Source organism: Schistocerca americana, chromosome 1 (assembly GCF_021461395.2).
Source record: "Schistocerca americana isolate TAMUIC-IGC-003095 chromosome 1, iqSchAmer2.1, whole genome shotgun sequence".
In the NCBI taxonomy this organism is placed as follows: Eukaryota; Metazoa; Arthropoda; class Insecta; order Orthoptera; family Acrididae; genus Schistocerca; species Schistocerca americana.
The window spans coordinates 637,278,489-637,300,861 of record NC_060119.1 but is presented as its reverse complement, the minus strand read 5'-3'; the positions used below and the strand labels follow the sequence as shown (position 1 = coordinate 637,300,861).

General features: G+C 37.6%; 1 protein-coding gene across 1 annotated transcript in view; it reads right to left on the bottom strand.

Moving 5' to 3' along the window:
* The window catches only part of LOC124607525 (arrestin homolog), a 96,975-nt gene that overhangs the window by 70,009 nt on the left and 4,593 nt on the right, over positions 1-22,373 (bottom strand). Inside the window, exon 2 of the mRNA XM_047139912.1 lies at positions 13,328-13,518. Coding sequence (XP_046995868.1) covers positions 13,328-13,518 — 191 coding nt within the window. The remainder of the gene's footprint in view (positions 1-13,327; positions 13,519-22,373) is intronic.

Here is a 22,373-nt window from a genome sequence, read left to right as displayed (position 1 = left end):
CTAGTACATCATCAATCAATGAGTACGTTGACACTGAAGTTCATATATGTGATCAATAGATTACAAAAATAAGAAGATATTATTTTCTGTCGCAGAAAATGTTAGAACGTGGCAACCTAAGTGACAGGACCAGAAGAAAATGGGGATTTAAAAACAGAAACAGAAAGAAGATATTTGGTGTTGCCACAGCAACCAGGCCAAACAAGATACGAGAACTGTTTTCAGTAATTGTATTGAGTCTAATAAACAAATGGAAGAAAGATGCAAGTTCAATGCAGTAAAAACCATGAGAAAGTAATAGTGGAGAAAACTGGATAGAAGACCTCAACTTTTCGACTAAGAAGATCGTGTGTGGAGAGTAAGCAGTCTCCACACACATACACTGCTTCAATGCAGACGCAGTAATCAGCTATCGATGCTGACTGCACCAGCAGCCGTTCACCAGTGCTGACTCTGCATCCGCTCACCAACGATGATGCTGAAACCAACATCTGACGCCGCTGGTGCCAGTGCTCTCCACCGCCACTGATTACACATTCACTCACCTGCACCTCTAGAACTCTACACCAGGTGAGCGAAAACCAATAATTATCTGGTAAAAGTTGAGGGGATGGGCGAAGGATAATCTGTTATCATAGTTATTGTACTCAGGGATGAATTTTCTTTAGATGATTACAAGGTCTAAGATCAATAAAAATAGGATAAAGAACAACAACTAGCAGAATCAGTCACAGCAATTAGAGTGACCAGGAAAATGCAGACTTGTCTGAATTAGTGAATTTAATCAAATGCCAGCGAGCAAATTCAGCGTCTGTAAATGCTCAAATTGAGAATTTAAGTGAAAAATTAAATGCTCAGAGTGAAGCTTTAAGGAGAGAAATAGGTGTTGTACATTCTAGATTAGATGCTAAGGTAGATGACCAGAGAACAGAGTCAAATGCTCAAAATGCTTCACTGAGAAATGAACTGAATGCGAATTTAAGTCTTAAGTTAGATTCAGTGAATACCCAATTAAATAGTAAATTAGATGCTCCGAGTGAAATTTTAAGTAATCAAAGTGAAACCTTGAACAGTCAAGCAGCAAATACAGTTTTATTAAAGACTGAATTTGACTCTTTAAATAATAAGGTAGAAAATCTGAAGTTAGATTTAAAGAGTGAACTCACTAGTTCTTTGAATACTCTCGTAAATCAACTGGTCACTGACTTTAATCAGAGACAGAATGAGACTTTAAATATTCAAATGACAAATATAGGTTTGTTGCCCATCAAAATAGATGCTCAAAGCAAAGAATCTCGTAATTGGTGTGAAGACATAGTTACTTTGGAGACTGAATGCGACGTCAAATATAATAATAATAATAATAATGTAGAATCTGAATTTAGAAAAAAATTAAAATTTTGTAAAAATGTATGTAATGTTAAATTTAATTCTGCAGGACAAGAAATGAATACTTTGGAAGAGAGCACAGACCAGCCTAAGCAATTAATATCTATTATTCAATCGAAAATTCCAGGTGTTAGTATACGAGCTGTTACTACACGAGCTGTCAGTTCACAAGTAAATAATGTAGAACAAAATTTCAAAGAAAAAATAGTCATCTTTGACATTATAAATATAAGTAATCTGGCAGAAACATTTGAGCTAATTACAGAAAGAGAAATTACTGAGAGTATAACCTCCGGACATGTTGTGACTGTTGCTTTTTCCAAACCTAATGATACTAACAATGTTATAGACGACTTGTGTAAAGAATTCAAACTTGTCCATGACAGAGTAGAAAAAGAATAATTTTACCTAATGTTGTGTTATCTAGTAAAGTGGTGATTGTTTTGTTGTGGGTAGATTTTCACACAGAATTTAACGAAAAGTACCAGGCATTTTCTAAAGTGAGGTTAATAACAGATCCATGGGATCTGGGAAGAGTCACATCTGTCTCCCAGGGACGTTAATGTTCTGTGTTAATGGGCGTGGTGACGACTGTTGGATCCCTAGTTGTTTTCGGTGATTCTTCTGTTCTATTTTTCCTGCAACGAATTTCCTTCAAATCTTAAACTATTCTGTAATCTGTTCTTGAATTCTTATACTACCGTATTATCCTATTGCTTCTGCATACTTGTCTTTACTTGGCTGACAAGCAAAGCAAGTCATTGATATCAAGACGATACTGCTTCTTGTAGTAATAGCAATAAGTGATTATATCACTACTCGTGGTCTCAAATGTGTTACGTGTGCTTCTGGTCCACACTATGTAATCAATGTGATAAATTTTGTTGTTATATCGAGTCAGGACTGAAGCATCTATTAATGTTTTCATAATATGCTCCTCAGAAGCAGTTGGATTCCAATTTGATACATCGGCAGTTACATCCAGAACAGTTAGTGCCCAATAAGTATTTCAATCGACTTCACGCTCTGCTCTAGTCAGCGGTGGCCTCGAATCCCAACATCAAAGTATAGTTACATCTTAATTTTGCCTAAGTTATTCTTTGAGAGTAATCAAGGAATATTAGATTAATACAAAATGGAAGTTTATATGAATCATTACATAATTGTGATAGCATGATACATAATAATTTTTACCCTTTGTGAGATATAATGTATCACTTTTGGAAGGGGGGGGGGGGTAGTGTAAATACAAGCAGACTAACACTAATCACATACCCCACCTTTCAGACAACCCTTGCAGACAAGTGTAACTGATTCTTCACCATTTGTCATTCCATAGGTGGAATCAATACTAGAAATAAGAATAATCTTCACAAGAATTTAAAGTCACTTAGTCTTGTACAAAAAGGTGTGCATTATTCAGGAACACACATTTTCAATAACTTGCCAGCAGCCATAAAAAGCTTAACAACCAATGAAATTCAGTTTAAGAGAAGCCTAAAGGATTTATTGGTGGCCAACTCCTTCTACTCCATTGATGAATTTCTTAGTAAAACCAACTGATTTGTATATAAGTACAACATAACTTCTGCACAATTTCAGTGCAGTAATGTGTTCACTGAAAATTTGTGTGTGTGTGTGTGTGTGTGTGTGTGTGTGTGTGTGTGTGTGTAAGTATAATCTAACTTCTGCACCATTTCAGTGCAGTAATGTGTTCATTGTAAATAAGTATTACAGTAGTTGTATTACATGTTTATTACCTTATAAATAAATAAAAAAACGTTTTTTATTTTAAATTCAGTGCATTAGTATTTGTAAAATGACTCTTAGTGTTCATTAAAAATGACGATCATTCCACTTGGGACCTGTGGAATGGTACATTACTTTATTTGTTTTAGTTGTAAATATTTGTCATGTATTGTTGTTTTTCTGACATGTTCCACATCCAGGAGGACCTCCTCACTACGGATCAATTGGAATGAAAGTAAATCTAATCTAATCTAATCTAATCCTAACATTTTCTTTGGGGGGCTTCAAAGGTGAAGGTGAGAATGTCCATTCTGTAGGAGATGTTTAACATCATACCTCCTCTGGCTTCTCACTCAAGTACCGGCAAAGTAGGGATCCTGGGGAAAGAGGGTGGTAAGGGTTTTTTTGTCTTTGGGGCTATCTTCTTTCTCTTCTTTGATCTTAGCATTCTCTTCTCATTTGAGTACCGGTCTATCTTTCCTTCTTTCCATATGCATATACTTCTATCGCTGAAGTCCTCATTATTTTCCATGGTTTCCAAAAACCTTCAACTTATTTCATATAAGTAGGCCAAAGAATCAGAATACACAAACACACATCTACATACACACAAAGATAAACTTAAACACAAACAGGAGAATTACAAATTAGAAACCAGAAGTGATGTCTGAACTGCCAAGGGATTTGGGGAATAAAGATATATGTACATCTGAGTCAATGCACATATTACATTGCTGATATGTGATGATTCTGTATTGTTATTTTTTGTCATGTACATCTGAGTCGATGCATATAATACATTGTTGATATGTGACGGTTCTGCATCGTTATTTTTTGTCACTCTCAAAAATATATTTACATGTGCCGTGCTAGTCCTTTGAGAAAAGGCATAGTATCTACTGGGAGGTGGTAAATACAGGTAGACAGAGCATCTACTATGTGTGGGCTTGATATCTGTTTATATGGTAGAAGTGAGGAGTGAAAGAGAACTCTAGGGTGTTAGATGGAGCATTAGAAAGTGGAGTTAAGATGTAAAGTAGAGCTGTAATTATTCCAGAGAATATTTATGGATAGTATTCATAAAGATGTATGATAGGGTAATGAACCAGGTGGCCTACTCAAGAAGAATATGGAGGGCGCATTCAACAGTTATTGGATGAGAAAAAGGGCGGATAGGCAGACATATGAAAGGCTGACCTATACTGCATGGGCAGGGGCACCAAGAAGGGGATTGACCTTTACCATAGGAGGACAGGAATCAGAAAGGGGCATACATACCAAAACGGAAGGAGAATGGGTACTCCTAGTATCAACACATGTAAGATATCAGTACAGTTCCCAATGGGAAAAAGAGCAGTATTGTGACAGAAGTCACACGTCTAAAGGGATGAGTGGTAAGTTTGAATTCTATGCAGCACTAGCATTTTTACGTTTTGGATTTACAAGGGTCAGAAGAAGGGAACATTTTTTTTCTGCCCAGAGTTCCTCCAGATTACAATAAGTAATGCATAAGTACATAATTAGGACAAATAGTATGGGAAGTAAGAACAAAGCAGTAGAGTATTCATGAGTTGTGTGCCCCTGGAATTTATGATTGGAAGAGGAATAGAAAACAAAGATGTTTTTTGGAGACTGAAAAGAGCTAACTCACAATGTGGATTGAAAGGTTCACATTTTGTAATTGTGATAAAATATGCACGGTTATTAGTAAAAAAGAGAGGTACTGTTAAAAGATAAAGAATTATCATCTTGTGTAATATTATTGTACATAATGAATATGTATAAAATATCACATGTTCAAGCTAAGGGGAGGGATATATAGTGCCTCAAGAATTTCGGTGTAAATTCTAGAAACACTCGGCCTTCAACTGTCTTGAACATCCGATGTTTTAGGTACGAGTGCGGGACAGAGAGAACATTTCTACCAATCCACCTGTTTCTACGTGCAGGCCGGAAGTTTGTTATTAGAAGACTGTAAGAGGGGCGAGTCACTGACGACGACAAGTGTTTGCCGCTAGCATCACAGAAGACATGAGGAGAACTCAAGGAATAATTATGTCATAGTGTTTGACGTGTTTGTGTCTGTGGTGATTGTAAAAAAAGACTACTGGACAATGGAAGATAGACTGCTATGCACATTCATGTATTGGACTCACTTGAGACTAGAGACTTTTAAATTATTTCATGTCTTGGCTATGAATTAAACAAGACACATGTATGTTATTTGGATATGTGTAAATGAGTCTAACATGTAAGGAATAAGTTAGCTTGCAGAAGTTATTATCTGTGAAAGTTAAAAATATAAAGTGATGGAACTAAAAATTATTATACAAGTACCAAACTTATTTCAAGGATAGAGAAGAATTTTAATAAATTCCCTTAACCAGCTATAGTCTTCGGAGAAGAAGCTTGTGGGAGATCGATGAAGCTGATTACCCAGAGAAGAGGATTGGCTACACACAATGTGCAAGTTAACTGAATTGAGAGACATGTGTGCCTTGCAACCCAATACCACACTGTCTCTTGTCGTCTGAAAATGTTAGAATATTTAGACTTGTTTTATAATGAGTCAATATATATGAAAATGTTATGTATTTTATACATTTTATTTGTTTGTGTCATGTGGGATATCTTCCCAGCCTCACTTAAGCTGAAGAATATTTGTACAACAAAATCATGTAGAAAATGAAGAATAAATAATCAAATGTTGGTCATATACTATTTAAAAACAGATCCTTTCTTGTACTTGTTATAATAACTAAACTTATTATTTTTCTTGCTGATGACAGAGAATAATTCATATATATAAGTGCCTGCAGATTGAAACAAAAAGTAGGGAACAGAAAATTTAAGATATAAGTGGAAAATTAAGTATAAGGAATACAAGACTATGAATTTCTTTCAAAAAAATTAGTGTTGATGGTCTAATGTCAAGTCAGCAATGCTCTTTTACTTAAACCAGTCAGTAATATAAACTGTTCAGTATTTTTTTTACATTATTATTTAAATTATGGTATCCTTGTAAATTTTCATCATTTACTGTGAAGCATAGTTACATTCTTATAATTTAATGCCATTTTATTGTATAATTTTGTCTGTATCCACTGTATTTTTATGTATAACTGTGCTGCATATACTCAAAAATCAACAAAGCATTTGAAAAATAATTAAGTCATATATAGTAAATGAATTATTCCAGCCATGATAACGCTATCTGTATGCTGGCCTATATTCACATAAATGAAAGGTACTTAAAAATGGATTTATCATTTGTTGTTGTTGTTGTTGTTGTTGTAGTCTTCAGTCCAGAGAATGGTTTGATGCAGCTCTCCATGCTACTCTATCCTGTGCAAGCTTCTTCACCTCCAAGTAATTACTGCAACCTACATCCTTCTGAATCTGCTTAGTGTATTCATCTCTTGGTCTCCCTCTATGATTTTTGCCCCCCACACTGCCCTCCAGTTCTAAATTGGTGATCCCTTGATGCCCCAGAACATGTCCTACCAACCGATCCCTTCTTATAGACAAGTTGTGCCACAAATTCCTCTTCTCCCCAAATCTGTTCAGTACTTCCTCATTAGTTATGTGATCTACCCATCTAATCTTCAGCACTGTCCTGTAGCACCACATTTTGAAGGCTTCTATTCTCTTCTTGTCTGAACTGTTTATCATCCATGTTTCACTTCCATACATGGCTACACTCCATACAAATACTTCCAGGAAAGACTTCATGACATTTAAATGTATACTTGATGTCAACAAATTTTTCTTCTTCAGAAATGCTTTCCTTGCCATTGCCAGTCTACATTTTATATCCTCTCAACTTTGACCATCATCAGTTATTTTGCTCTCCAAATAGCAAAACTCATCTACTTTAAGTGTCTCATTTCCTAATTTAATTCCTTCAGCATCATCTGATTTAATTCTACTACATTTCATTATCCTCATTTTGCAATTGTTGTTCATCTTATATCCTCCTTTCAAGACACTGTCCATTCTGTTCAACTGCTCTTCCAGGTCCTTTGCTGTCTCTGACAGAATTACAATGTCATCATCGAATGTCAAAGTTTTTATTTATTCTCCATCATCATCATCATCATTTAAGACCGATTATGCCTTTCAGCATTCAGTCTGGAGCATAGTCCCCCTTATAAAATTCCTCCATGATCCCCCATTCAGTGCTAACATTGGTGCCCCTTCTGATGTTAAGCCTCTTACTTCAAAATCATTCTTAACCGAATCCAGGTACCTTCTCCTTGGTCTACCCCGACTCCTCCTACCCTCTACTGCTGAACCCATGAGTCTCTTGGGTAACCTTGCTTCTCCCATGCGTGTAACATGACCCCACCATCTAAGCCTGTTCGCCCTGACTGCTACATCTATAGAGTTCATTCCTAGTTTTTCTTTGATTTCCTCATTGTGCACACCCTCCTGCCATTGTTCCCATCTACTAGTACCTGCATGGATTTTAATTCCTACTCCAAATTTTCCTTTTGTTTCCTTTACTGTTTGCTCAATATACAGACTGAATAACATCGGAGATAGGCTACAACCCTGTTTCACTCCCTTCCCAACCACTGCTTCCCTTTCATGCCTCTCGACTCTTATAATTGCCATCTGGTTTCTGTACAAATTGTAAATGGCCTTTTGCTCCCTGTATTTGACCCCTGCTGCCTTCAGAATTTGAAAGAGAGTATTCCAGTCAACATCGCCAAAAGCTTTCTCTAACTATACAAATGCAAGGAACGTAGGTCCTTAATCTATCTTCTAAGATTCGTCGTAAGGTCAGTATTGCTTCACATGTTCCAACATTTCTACAGAACCCAAACTAGTCTTCCCTGAGGTCGGCTTCTACCAGTTTTTCCATTCGTCTGTAAAGAATTTGTGTTAGTATTTTACAGCTGTGACTTATTAAACTGACAGTTCGGTAATTTTCACACCTGTCAACACCTGCTTTATTTGGAATCGGGATTATTATATTCTTCTTCCAGTCTGAGGGTATTTTGCCTGTTTCATACATCTTGCTCACCAGATGGTAGAGTTTTGTCAGGGCTGGCTCTCCCAAAGCTGTCAGTAATTCTAATGGAATGTTGCCTACTCTTGGGGTCTTGTTTCGACTGAGGTCTTTCAGTGCTCTGTCAAATTCTTCACATAGTATCATATCTCCCATTTCATCTTCACCTTCATCCTCTTCTATTTCCATAATATTGCCCTCAAATACATCGATCTTGAATAGACCCTGTATATACTACTTCCACCTTTACTTCTTTGTTTAGAACTGTTTTTTCATCTGAGATCTTGATATTCATACAAGTGGTTTTCTTTTCTCCAGAGGTCTCTTTAATTTTCCTGTAAGCAGTATCTATCTTACCCCTAGTGATATATGCCTCTACATCCTTACATTTGTCCTCTAGCCATCCCTGCTTAGCCATTTTGCACTTCCTGTCGATCTCAATTTTGAGACATTTTTATTATTTTGCCTGCCTCATTTATTGCATTTTTACATTTTCTCCTTTCATCAGTTACATTCAATATTGCTTGTGTTATCCAAGGATTTCTACTTTGTCTCAACTTTTTACCTACTTGATCCTCTGCTGCCTTCACTATTTCATCTCTCAAAACTACCCACTCCTATTCTACTGTATATCTTTCCCCTCTACTTGTTAATTGTTCTCTAATGTTCTCTACAACCTCTGGTTCTTTCAGCTGATCTAGGTTCCAGCTCCTTAAATTCGCACCTTTTTGCAGTTTCTTCAGTGTTAAACTACAGTTTATAACCAATAGATTGTGGTCAGAGTCCACATCTGACCCTGGAAATATCTTACAATTTAAAACCTGGTTCCTAAATCTCTGTCTTACCATTATATAATCTATCTGAAATCTTCCATTGTCTCCAGTTCTCTTCCACATATACAACCTTCTTTCATGGTTCTTAATCCAAGTGTTAGCTATGATTAAGCTACACTCTGTGCAAAATTCTACTAGGTGGCTCCCGCTTTCATTCCTTACTCCCATTCCATATTCACCTACTACTTTTCCTTCTCTTCCTTTTCCTACTATCAAATTCCAGTTCCCCATGACTATTAAATTTTCATCTCCCTTCACTATCTGAATGATTTCTTTTATCTAATCATACATTTCTTCAATCTCTTCATCATCTGCTGAGTTAGTTGGCATATAAACTTGTACTACTGTCGTAGGAATGGGTTTTGTGTCTATATTGGCTACAATAATGCATTCACTGTGCTGTTTGCAGTAGCTTACCCACACTCCTATTTTTTTTATTTATTATTAAACCTACTCCTGCATTACCCATATTTTATTTTGTATTAATAACCCTATATTTACCTGACCAGAAGTCTTCTTCCTCCTGCCACTGAACTTCACTAATTCCCACTACACCTAACATTAACCTATCCATTTCCATTTTTAAATTTTTTAACATACCTGCCCGATTAAGGGATCTGACATTCCATGCTTCGATCCATAGAATGCCAGCTTTCTTTCTCCTGATAACAATGTCCTCCTGAGTAGCCATCACCTGGAGGTCCGAATGGGGGACTATTTTACCTCCAGAATATTTTACCCAAGAGGATGCCATCATCATTTAACAATACAGTAAAGCTGCAGGCCCTTGTATATTTAATAAATAAATAAAAAGAGAGAAAATCAAAATGGAAGAACTTCCTTTAAAATCCTGATTTTCTTGTGTAGAGGACAGTCATTTTATTTGCTGTCATGGATCAGTAATAAACAATTGAAGATCACAGTACTTTATTGTTATCACATAAGTAAAACTACAATTAATACTAAATGGCAGAAGCAGTGACAAGATTTTCATTATTTGCCTAATGTGCAGTGATCACTCCCATAGGGATCGTGAGGATGCTAAAGCACATATAGAGGCACTTTAACATCACTCTTTCTGCACTCCATTATTATAGGCTAGGAATAGGCCCAAAGACTGGAACAATGGGAAGTACTCTTTCCCATGCCTTCACTGTGGGTTTGCAGAATATGGATGTAGATGCAGAATGATAAATGAAGTACTCAAGTAAAGGCACTCCGGGTGTTGTCAATGGTCAGTGCAGTTGCATTTATATGACTGAACTAGTACAATATTCCCATAAGGTGGAATGTTGAACCACTGGTAGGACAGGAGACATTTGAACACAGCATGAAATAACAAAGGCCATTTTAGTTTCCTAAAGTGTAATACTATGTATTCAGAATGGTGGTGTTTGACTGGTGGTATGGAAGATGGGTTAATTAAGAGCTCTAACATATGGGGAGAAGGAAAACCAACATTGCACACTGCCGAATGTTGATGCCATAGGCCGTTCTTTCCATTTTATGAATGGCAATCCTCAACAACACAGAGCCCACTATAACCATGAACAATGATTAAAATTCTACATGAGACAAATAGGCCTATAATGACATGCCATGGTCCTAATAAGTTTACTGTCTGCTCCCTATTGGCCAAATAAAGCACCATCAATTTCATTCAGTTTGACTTCAGCTATGTAGACCCAGACACAGTTACAGAAAGCAGATAGTACTCAATTGCTGGATATTCAAACTAAGCAGGAACAGATATTTAATGCTATAAAGAATTTTAACTCTGCTGCTTTTCCTTCAAGAATATTTTCTCATATTTGTGAGTAGGTTATGAAGGTAGCCTGCTACACTTACAAATACTCATGCTCTTGTGCTTATCCTTCTTTTCATGTCAGCCATCTGTGGACCATGTTAATTTGGATCAGCTTTATTTCTTAAATGGTTTTCTTCAGCTGAACAACTGGAAGCACACCATTAATCATGATGAGGAAACCTGAGAGATCATATAGCTTTTGATTTGACTTCATCCTTGTCCATTTTTCTCTCAGTCTCATACTTTGCAATCTTCTTCATTTCACTGTGCATGATGTTTTCATCTTGACTGTAATTGTGACTTCTATAATTAATATAAAAAAATAAAGAAATAGATAACTAGCTATGTCACGTGTTCACTGGCTTTGAAGTTTCTGAACTTGTCTGGAGTTCACTTTAAAGATGTACCGTATTTACTCGAGTCTAAGCCGCACTCGAATCTAAGCCGCACCTGAAAAATGAGACTCGAAATCAAGGAAAAAAAATCTCCCGAATCTAAGCCGCACCTGAAATTTGAGACTCGAAATTCAAGGGGAGAGAAAAGTTTTAGGCCGCATCTCCAAATCGAAACAAAGTTGGTCCACTGTAATATGAGACAATTTAGGTCGAATGAATGACGATACAGCTACAGTAGTTTGCTTCAAGTCGTAAGCTTAGCAGTTAAGCTTTACCAGGTAGCCATTGCTATGCGTCAGGTGCTCCGTCCGTATTTATACGGGTACCCTTCCTTTTTCACGTGCTTCATCTGGTTTGAATTGATTGGTTATTTTTCTTTGATCTGATAAGCGCAGTTTTCTTTGTTATAGGTGTTTACGTCACTCTACGCTGAAAATGCATTACTGTACTGTGTCATGCATTGTTTGTCATACTCTGATACTGTGTGTTTACGGCCTGTCACCGATCGCGGCATAGCTTGCTTCTGTGCGCGCTACCGCCGCCTACAAACAAAAAAAAATACAAAAAAAAAAAGAGAGAGAGAGGAATCGTCTCATTAGCGAAACAATGGCAAGAGACCGCTACTTGTTGTTACTTACACTGCTGCTTTCTTTGATAATGATCAACAAGAACCAAATAATAGACTGCATATGATAGAAGATGTTCTGAACGAGAGTTTAGCGAAAAATTTTCTCCGTTTGAAAATCTTTGCAGGCGCCTCTTTAGTACATTACATTCTGCACAGAAATTAGAGTCATCTTAGATTTAAAAATCTAGTCAATTGCCTCGCTTCATTTCTGACTGTATCACTGTTTAGCATAAGAATAATACGAATATAAACATGACATGATATGTATATTCTTCCGCGTTTGCTGTTGTCTCACTCTAGTTTTGTGGTTTATTACGCAGACAGGATTTAAATGAGATAGCAGCAAACACGAAACAATACATGGCAAAATGTTTATATTCGTATTATTCTTATGGTGACGACAATACTGCATGTGATTCACTATTTATAAAAGTTCCTATTAGCAACCATCTCTTCTCACAGATAGGAAAAAATTCAGAATGTAGAGTTGGCCATATTGACAAACATTCTAAACATTCTTGCTAGTCGGGTTTTCGTAGTACATTGAAATGCTGCTACATTCGAAGATGAACAATACGGAATTTGTATTTACTTCGTTGGATAATGTATGAAAATGCAGTGGTCGAAACTCTGCGCGGAGAAAAAAAGCTCGTCTTCCACCTTTTTTTTTTTAATTTATTTACTGACGCAGAGGTTTTGGCGCCAGTATTTATCTTTGTGCCTACAAAGCATGCCTGTGTAGCGCTACATATATTCGACGGCAGAACTAAGTTGTGGCAGCACCCACCGACATTTTTAAGAACTTCCGCTTGCTTTGCACTCGATTCTAAGCCGCAGGCAGTTTTTTGGATTACAAAAACCGGAAAAAAAGTGTGGCTTAGATTCGAGTAAGTACGGCATTACATCTGAAGCAGCTCCTCTCTTAGCTATTCCACAACAGGAATTTTTTTCTTTGAGAAGCAGTAAAATTTCCTCCAGGAACTCTTTTCTCTCCAGGGAGTTATACCATATTCTCCATGGGTTTATGCCGTACTCTCTGTTAATTTAGTTAATGAACAGTCCATTGAACAGCCAGCTGAAGAGTACGTTCAATGAAATTATTCTGGAATGTTCCAAGACATTGTAAATGCTCTACCTTAAATGCTCAGCTGGATACAGTAATAGGATTTAAATTTCTGATTGGTTTATCCATATTATACTGTTGTATATTTTTATTAAATACAGCTGCCATACAAATAAACGATATAAGTAATAATACCTTAATTGTTCTGATGATGAGTGTGTATCTCTGACTGGCTCGGAGATGGCTTGATTTCATACAGGAATTTATTAGAAGAAGTTCGTGTGTGTGTGTGTGTGTGTGTGTGTGTGTGTGTGTGAGGGAGGGAGAGAGAGAGAGAGAGAGAGAGAGAGAGAGAGAGAGAGAGAGAGGAGGGAGGGGGGCAAAGGTTGGGGGTGGGGGGAGGGGGGAGGGAGAGACAAAGTAGATATTTGATCAGAAAAGAAACATACCTGGAGTTTAGTCAGACCATGTTCTGATTTTTCTGGAGGTGGATACAACTGTTCCGAGGCAAGATAAAGATCCTTTTGAAAATTAAGTCCCATAACTTCATCTTCTTCACGGCCATATCTGAAACTGCATATAACCTGGCCAAAAATTTTTCTTTGATCTATGTAGTCCTGATCAAGTAAAATTACACCATCTGAAACAGAGTAGACAGCAACGATTTTAATGCGTTATGTTAAGAATGTTTCTGTACTTCACAAGGACATTTATATACAGTCTTTCTTTCTTTATTTAATCTTAATGTATACTGTCGGTTTCTTACTTTGTATAAAGCACCATAGGTTTTTTTCCATTGCTTTATTGTTATATATTGTTACTTTTCAGAAATCATATGCTAAAGATGGTAGGAAGGAGGCTACACACACACCTGATGTCTGTTCATCGGGTCTCATTCTCAGTGAAGCTTTTGTTTCATCATAGCATCTTCCTTATCAAAAACTACTGTGGTAAAATGGTATAACCACTTTTTCTATATAAAACTGATAACTAATTATACTGATCAGTAACTTTTCATACCCGTTAAAAAACTTGGCGATATTTCATTTCGTAAACACGACCTTAGCAGTGGACCTTTCAGGATGCTGTCAATTGTGTGATTGTAAATGTATATACAAAATGTGGCCTATTTTTGTACATTACTAACTTTCATTTTCTACTCTATACTTTTTGTAAACATTCTGAAATTATATTGACAAACAATTGTGACATCAAAAAGTAATAAGGAAACATTAAAAAGGCACAACACATATGCTACAAATTACTCAGGATGATGATAAGTGAAAATCTGGAATTACTGGGAACAGATGATAATAAGTCACTATTCTCCAAATAGAAGAGACATTGAGAAACAGGCAGGCACAAAGAAAAGTACGATAACAGCTGTTTTTTTGCAGCGTATGTGAAAATGCTGCATTGTGTGTCATTTGTCCATGATGTTTATATGATATTAATGATATGACAAGTGGCTTTTTTTCTGGTGAAATAAGTGAAAACTTGGAGAGTGAAAAGAGGAATAAGAGTTGGCAAAGCAAGTTTCGGAACAATGGTACACGACACAGGTACTGGAAAGAGTCTGGAAATAGGGAAGCATAGTATCCCACAAGTGTGTTGCCATTTTTCTGATGGATAATAAAATTATGTTGAAAACAAAGAAATGAGAATAGTTTTTATTTGCACACTGGTGGTTTTTTGGTAATAAACCATTTATGCTTGAATAAATATTCACATCAGTTGTGATGACAATTTTTAAGTCAATTGAAAGACATGCTCTTGACTGCTAGACAGGGATGCGATCTGTGACAGCAATGAAAGATGGCAAGGCCAGAGAGAAATATTTATGAGCAATCCAGTGTGCACTAATTAATTAGTAGCTGTCTGTCTGTCTGTGTTGGGATCTCAAGGAGACTAGATGCATGTGTATGCCCACCAAGTATGGGTAACATTGTGAATGTATTACATAAAGGTTGTGTGTTCAAATAAATTTTGGGCAGTTATAAAACAGTTGTTTGAATATTTATCAGTCTGCCACCATCCACCTTAACAATTTTGGATGATTGTGATGACCTGTAAGGACACCAGTAATAATGGAGGGAAACATCAGGTTGTCACCACAGCGTTGTAGAGGTTTAACAAGGAAATTATTTCAAAAAGGAACACAAAAAAATTAACTTTTATATCTGTGTATTCATAACAAAATGTTCAACCTTTTCTTCATTAGGTATGGTGAATGTTTGATTATTCCAGAATAACGTGAAAAAAGTCATTTACTCATTTAAATAATATTTTCCTGGTCTTTTCCAAATCCGTTTTCTACTAATAATACACTACACAATAAAACCAAATTCAGTAAAATGAAGTCAATGGGGATGAAATAGTTTTGAAATACCAGGTGTCTCAAAATGACCATCAGCATTTTTAGGCTTTGTAGCATTTTTTGTATTCAACTTACAATTATAAATAATACATCAAATGAAAGAGAAACTTAGATAGTTTTGTTTGTATCACTGTATGCATGCACTGTTTCCGAGCTTTCCTTTATAAAGCTTGCTTGATGTTGGATGGTGCTTCTGTGCATAGAGGCTGAGTGGCAGGGGATCTTGAAGGGAATCAGATCTGTGCATGCATGACAGTAGAGAGCGGGCAAACAAAGTCCATGTTGCTGAACTGTGTTATTGCAGACAACAGCCAGGTACCTATGCCTACAGTACATCATTGTACTCAGCTCGCCCTATTTGCCCAAGAAATTCACAGTGCCGTAGACACTGGCGAGCAGATTGATGCCGTATTCCTGGACTTCAGGAAGGCATTTGATACGGTTCCGCACTTACGTTTAGTGAAAAAAATACGAGCTTACGGAATATCGGACCAGGTTTGTGATTGGATTCAGGATTTCCTAGAAGAAAGAACACAACATGTCATTCTTAACGGTTCAAAATCTGCAGATGTAGAGGTAATTTCGGGAGTACCGCAGGGAAGCGTGATAGGACCTTTATTGTTTACAATATACATAAATGACTTAGTTGACAACATCGGTAGCTCCGTGAGGCTATTTGCAGATGACACGGTTGTCTACAAGAAAGTAGCAACATCAGAAGACTCATACGTACTCCAGGAGGACCTGCAGAGGATTAATGCATGGTGCGACAGCTGGCAGCTTTCCCTAAACGTAGATAAATGTAATATAATGCGCATACATAGGGGCAGAAATCCATTCCAGTACGATTATGCCATAGGTGGTAAATCATTGGAAGCGGTAACGACCGTAAAATACTTAGGAGTTACTATCCGGAGCGATCTGAAGTGGAATGATCACATAAAACAAATAGTGGGAAAAGCAGGCGCCAGGTTGAGATTCATAGGAAGAATTCTAAGAAAATGTGACTCATCGACGAAAGAAGTAGCTTACAAAACGCTTGTTCGTCCGATTCTTGAGTATTGCTCATCAGTATGGGACCCTTACCAGGTTGGATTAATAGAAGAGATAGACATGATCCAGCGAAAAGCAGCGCGATTCGTCATGGGGACATTTAGTCAGCGCGAGAGCGTTACGGAGATGCTGAACAAGCTCCAGTGGCGGACACTTCAAGAAAGGCGTTACGCAATACGGAGAGGTTTATTATCGAAATTACGAGAGAGCACATTCCGGGAAGAGATGGGCAACATATTACTACCGCCCACATATATCTCGCGTAATGATCACAACGAAAAGATCCGAGAAATTAGAGCAAATACGGAGACTTACAAGCAGTCGTTCTTCCCACGCACAATTCGTGAATGGAACAGGGAAGGGGGGATCAGATAGTGGTACAATAAGTACCCTCCGCCACACACCGTAAGGTGGCTCGCGGAGTATAGATGTAGATGTAGATTGTATTATACATTCACATCTATCAGGGGAATAATAAATTTTAAAATTGGTTTCAATCAGTCGTCATGAGAGAAATCTTAATTCACATCTTGACAACGTTGTGTCCTCTGCTCCACAGCTTTAGTTTGCATGATGTTAGAAGGCGAGAACAACCCACACAGCTTTGTGAAGACATCTAGTACAATTTTTCTCAAAATGACAACAGTCTAATGACAAGGTCATTGAAACTGCTTGTTATAATTGTGAGTTATTGCAGTTTGGACTGTATTTTAAGTAAAAATGTATGACACAGCAAAATTATCTTGAAATACCAACCAGGATCATTATATTTGGTTGACAACTGCTTCTACTCCATAGAATTTTTACAAATGTGTATAATGCATGTATGTGGGGGTCTTTGACTGTAGTTAAGTTTAATTAGCCTGCATAAAAAAGGATTACTGGTAGAAAAGACTAATGTAAAAGACTATTATAAAAATGGTCAGTATGTTTCATATTTTTCACTGTCAATGGATATTCTGAGTATAAACAAACTTGATCAACATTATACTGAGAGACTGCATTTATAATAACATCAAAAACCACCTATATCATGACACGTAATTGTCCCTGTCATTTTAAGGTATTTTTCAGTTTGCACCTTGAAAATGACAGGGGTTTAGCTGTGGAAATATCACAGTTTTTAATGAATTTATCTGGCTGCATTCTTGCAAGTTATTAGAGCATATGACACACTGGGAAAAGCTTAAGTTCTTCTTGGGCAATACACTGAGCCGAAACATTATGACCATCTGATAAATAGCTTGTTTGTCTGTCTCTGGAATGAAACAAATAACTGATTATGCGTATCAGGGATCTGACAGTCCGTTGGCAGGTTTGTGGAGGTATGTGGCATTAGATGTCTAAGCACCAGGTCAAGTAATTCATGTAAATAACGGGCCACTGATTTGCGTATGTGGAGATGGCACCCAATAGCTACCCAGATGGGTTCCATAGGATTTACGTCAGGCAAATTTGATCAGCAAGACGTCAAAGTGAGTTCACTACAATGCTCCTCAAACCACTCTGGTACAGTTCTGGCTCTGAGACCCAGACAATTATACTGCTGACAGATGACATCATCGTCAAGGAAGACATCAAGCATGAAGGGATGCAGATGGTTCGCAGCTCTCAGCGTGTCTTCGATTGCTAAAATAGATCCCTTGCAAGTGCAGGAGAATGTCTCCCATATCATAATACTGATACCACCAGCCTGCATCCATGGCATGCTGAACATTTTGAGCTGCCATTCACCTCTGATGGCTTTTGTGGAAACAACCATCAACCTAGTGTAGCAAAAATGTGATTCACCCGAAGAGCCAACATGTTTCCATGGATCAACAGTTGAATCCTGATGGTCTTGTGCCCACTGCAATTATGTCATTGGGTTAACACATTCAACAACATCTGATGAATGGTGTGCTCTGAAACACTTGTGCATGACATAGCATTGGCACCCTTTCAGCAGAGATGCCGCAGATCACCATCTATCCTACTTTACAGAGCAGACAAGCCTCAGAACCCCACATTCTATGAAGAGTCATGGGCATCCAATCATTTGGTGCCTAGTGCTAGTTTCACTGTCTTCATTTTTGATATAATAATTCACAGATTCTGTGTAATAATAATCTGCTCTTTGTCAAAGTCGTTTATCTCAATGGATTGCCTCATTTGCAGCCCATATCTTCACTAGGGTGACCCCGTCCATGTCTGCTCCACTTACGTCCTTTTGTTACCATGTTATGTGCCCACACCGCCACCAGGTGGCATCCAACATTGCATGGGGTAGTGGTCATAATGTTTTGGCTGACCACTGTATGTTGAATATTATAGTCTTCATTCTTCTTAGGATACAAATTCCTAATCAATGAAGTCTAGGAAGTTCTCGTATACTATGTATGCAATTGAAATGTTGACAAACGCATTTCTTAAACCATGAGTCTTTGAAACTAAGAAATATTATTACTTTACTTTGTTCCAAAGCCTACATCATAATACCATCGTCATTGCTATCTGAGTCTGTGTCTGAACCATCTGCTTGTAAATTTATGATAATAAGTTCAAGGCCTATATCCATCTTCACCTCCCTATCAAAGTCTTCTTCCTGAAGCTTTTCAGCATGCCACACAGACTGTGCCCATGTTGAAATGGGGATGTTTTCTGTTGCTTTTCAATTCAGTTTCCTTTAACCTGGATGATATTTTTTTTCCTTCCCCACACATAGCCTTTAACCTTTTCCCAAATTAATTCCATGGGATTATACTGACAGTAATAAGTTGGTACATGCAAAAATGTGTGACCACCGTCATATGCCAGGAAGTCAAGTCTGTACATATAAATTAATGAGCTGCAGGAGTTCGGCATGAGTCTGATTTATATTGTGTGATATATTTTTATTTTTAAGCCAGGGCAAAATATCCGCTTTCCTAGTGTTTGTGATTGGTGTTTTCTCTGCAACAACTGAATGATAACTGATATGGTAATTACAAAGACAAATTTCGAAGCAAGGTATGGCAAGAATCGTTCAGTGAACCATTTCACAAAACTAACAGCATTCATTTCCAAGTGGCAGTCACTGCTGTTTTCTCTACAGCTAAATACAAGTTTACTCTCAGGAACATAAGTAGAAGAAGCACCAGCGTGTACAATAATTATCCAAGAACCTATTCCTATGTGAATTTTAAAACTGCCAGTACATCACTCACATTCCAGCAAGTTTCCCTGGGATGACTCTGACTCACCTTTGTTTCATGAAGATGGTACAGTGTTGAACTACCTCCTTCTCTGGTATCATGCATCTTTATAAGAGATGTGGTTCGTGCTCCACCTATGTCCCTTCTTTCAACTAAAACCTCTCTTCTTAACATACTGTCTTTGAAACCAATGTATTTTAAAATTCTTTACACTGACAAAGTGCGACCTTTGAAGCCATGCATAACTGTGAAAAAGTTTTGGGGATTTTGGGTAGTCACCATTCACAAGGACTGCTTATTGAAGCATTTGTTGTAGCAATTACTCCAGACACAATGATCAAGGTTTGGAAAGACTTCGCCTCTTGACTCAATCTGTGCCATATGACAAATAGTGCTCACGCTGAACACTTGTATGAAAACTGTTTGAGCTGCTCTTTCATTAAATGTATCATTTATAATCATACATTGAGTGTAATAAATGCTACAAAGCCTTACAACCTCAATATTCATTAGAAAATACTCAGTACAATGATAAACAGGGTGAGTCACCTACCATTACCAATGGAAACACCTCCCGAACCACAACAAACACTGAATAATGAGTTCTTATATAAAAACAAAGATGAGGTGACTTACCGAACGAAAGCACTGGCAGGTCGATAGACACACAAACAAACACAAACATACACACAAAATTCAAGCTTTCGCAACAAACTGTTGCCTCATCAGGAAAGAGAGAAGGAGAGGGAAAGACGAAAGGATGTGGGTTTTAAGGGAGAGGGTAAGGAGTCATTCCAATCCCGGGAGCGGAAAGACTTACCTTAGGGGGAAAAAAGGACGGGTATACACTCGCACACACACACATATCCATCCACACATATACAGACACAAGACCCACAGCCTTTCGTCTTTCCCTCTCCTTCTCTCTTTCCTGATGAGGCAACAGTTTGTTGCGAAAGCTTGAATTTTGTGTGTATGTTTGTGTTTGTTTGTGTGTCTATCGACCTGCCAGCGCTTTCGTTCGGTAAGTCACCTCATCTTTGTTTTTATATATAATTTTTCCCACGTGGAATGTTTCCCTCTATTATATTGAATAACGAGTTCTGCAGACAGAAAGTGTGGGGAGGGGCTGGTGTAATTAGTTAATACAAAACCATTGAGAAATGCACGGAAGTATGATTTTCAACACATACTTATGTTTTTTTTTAAAATGTAAACCTGTTATTATTTTTAGCACAACTGAAAATAGAAACAAATACTTAATCAATGCCATTTGTTACATTGTAAAATGTTAATTACATCCACAGTAATTTGTGACATAAAATTGACACTTGAGTAACTCCTCAGCAGTTCAATCATGTGTATAGGAGAGAACCGAATTAATTAGGGATACAAAAAGAACAGTGATGTAACATAGGTACAGAAGAGGCATGAACAGCATGTTACATCCACATGCTAACATTTTTATTAGTCTTTTTCTCTGAAGAATACTGTATGGCACTGATTTGTTAAAAGAAAATGTACATTAACATAAGAATGCAGTTAAACTTACAAATTTGGTTTTTGTTTTCAATTACAGAATGTAAAAGAGTGTGTCTTGACATTTCAGGCCAATAAATGTTCAAAGTGGTGCCCAATATTTTCTGCACACATTTGCAATCTACATTTGCAATGAATGTCTTACACAATGTAGTACACCTGGTGTAATGTTGCCACAGGCTGCCTTAATATGATGTTTCATATTCTCTGGAGTTGTAGGCACATCATGATACACATTCTCCTTTAACGTACCCCACAGAAAGAAGTCTAAAGGTGTAAGATCAGGAGAATGGGCTGGCCAATTTATGTGTCTCCCATGTCCTATGAAATGCCTGTCGAACATTCTGTCAAGGGTCAGCTAGTGTTCATTGCAGAATGTGCAGGAGCACCATCGTGTTGATACCACATATGTCTACGTGTTTCCAGCAGGACATTTTCTAGCAATGTTGGCAGATCATTTTGTATTTTGCAGCTGTTTGGGTGCCTTCACTGTGCTGAGGACCAATGAGATGGTTGCCAATTACTCCGCACCATACATTTACATTCTACGGTCGCTGTCACTCTATCTGTCAAAGCCGGTGAGGATTGTCCATGGACTGGTAATGCACGTTTTGTAAATTCAGTGCTTCATCAGTAAACAGGTAGAACTGCAACACTTTCCCTGTTAATACCCATTGACAGAAATTCACTCGATTATTAAAGTCATCTCCATGTAATTGCTGATGCAGCGACACATGATACAGGTGAAATTTGTTACGATGAAGTAAGCGCATTACACTACTTTGACTCATTGTACTGCCTCTAGCGATGTCATGTGAACTCATGTGTGGGTTCACGGCAACAGCAGCTAACACACCAATTGCACCTGCTTCTCCAGTGATGGGTTTGTTATGGAACCGTTTGTGTGTTACAACCACACTTGTTGCATACAATTGTTTGTAGATGTTTTCAAATGTGCGGTGCATTGGATGGTCTCTGTCTGGGTACCTTTCTACATACAACATGCAGGCTACAGCTGCATTTTGTGTACACTCACCATAGTTGAGTATCATCTCTGCCTTTTCAGAGTTAGAAAAAAGCATTTTCACAGTTCTTACAACACTGTACACACTGTTGTACTTGTGACCTTCTCTCGCTCCTACTATGCGTACTTCTGTTCTTACTAGTGTACAGTACACTATCACAGACATCTGGTAACACAGCATACTACAGTTATTCTGAGTACAAGGACTAATTCAGCAAGTGCTACATGGAGACACTGAGACAGACGAACTTGTAAACATCGTAGTCTTCATAAACATATCCCTACAGATCTTGTTTGTTACAACACGCAACTGAACGTCTGAGGTTTCA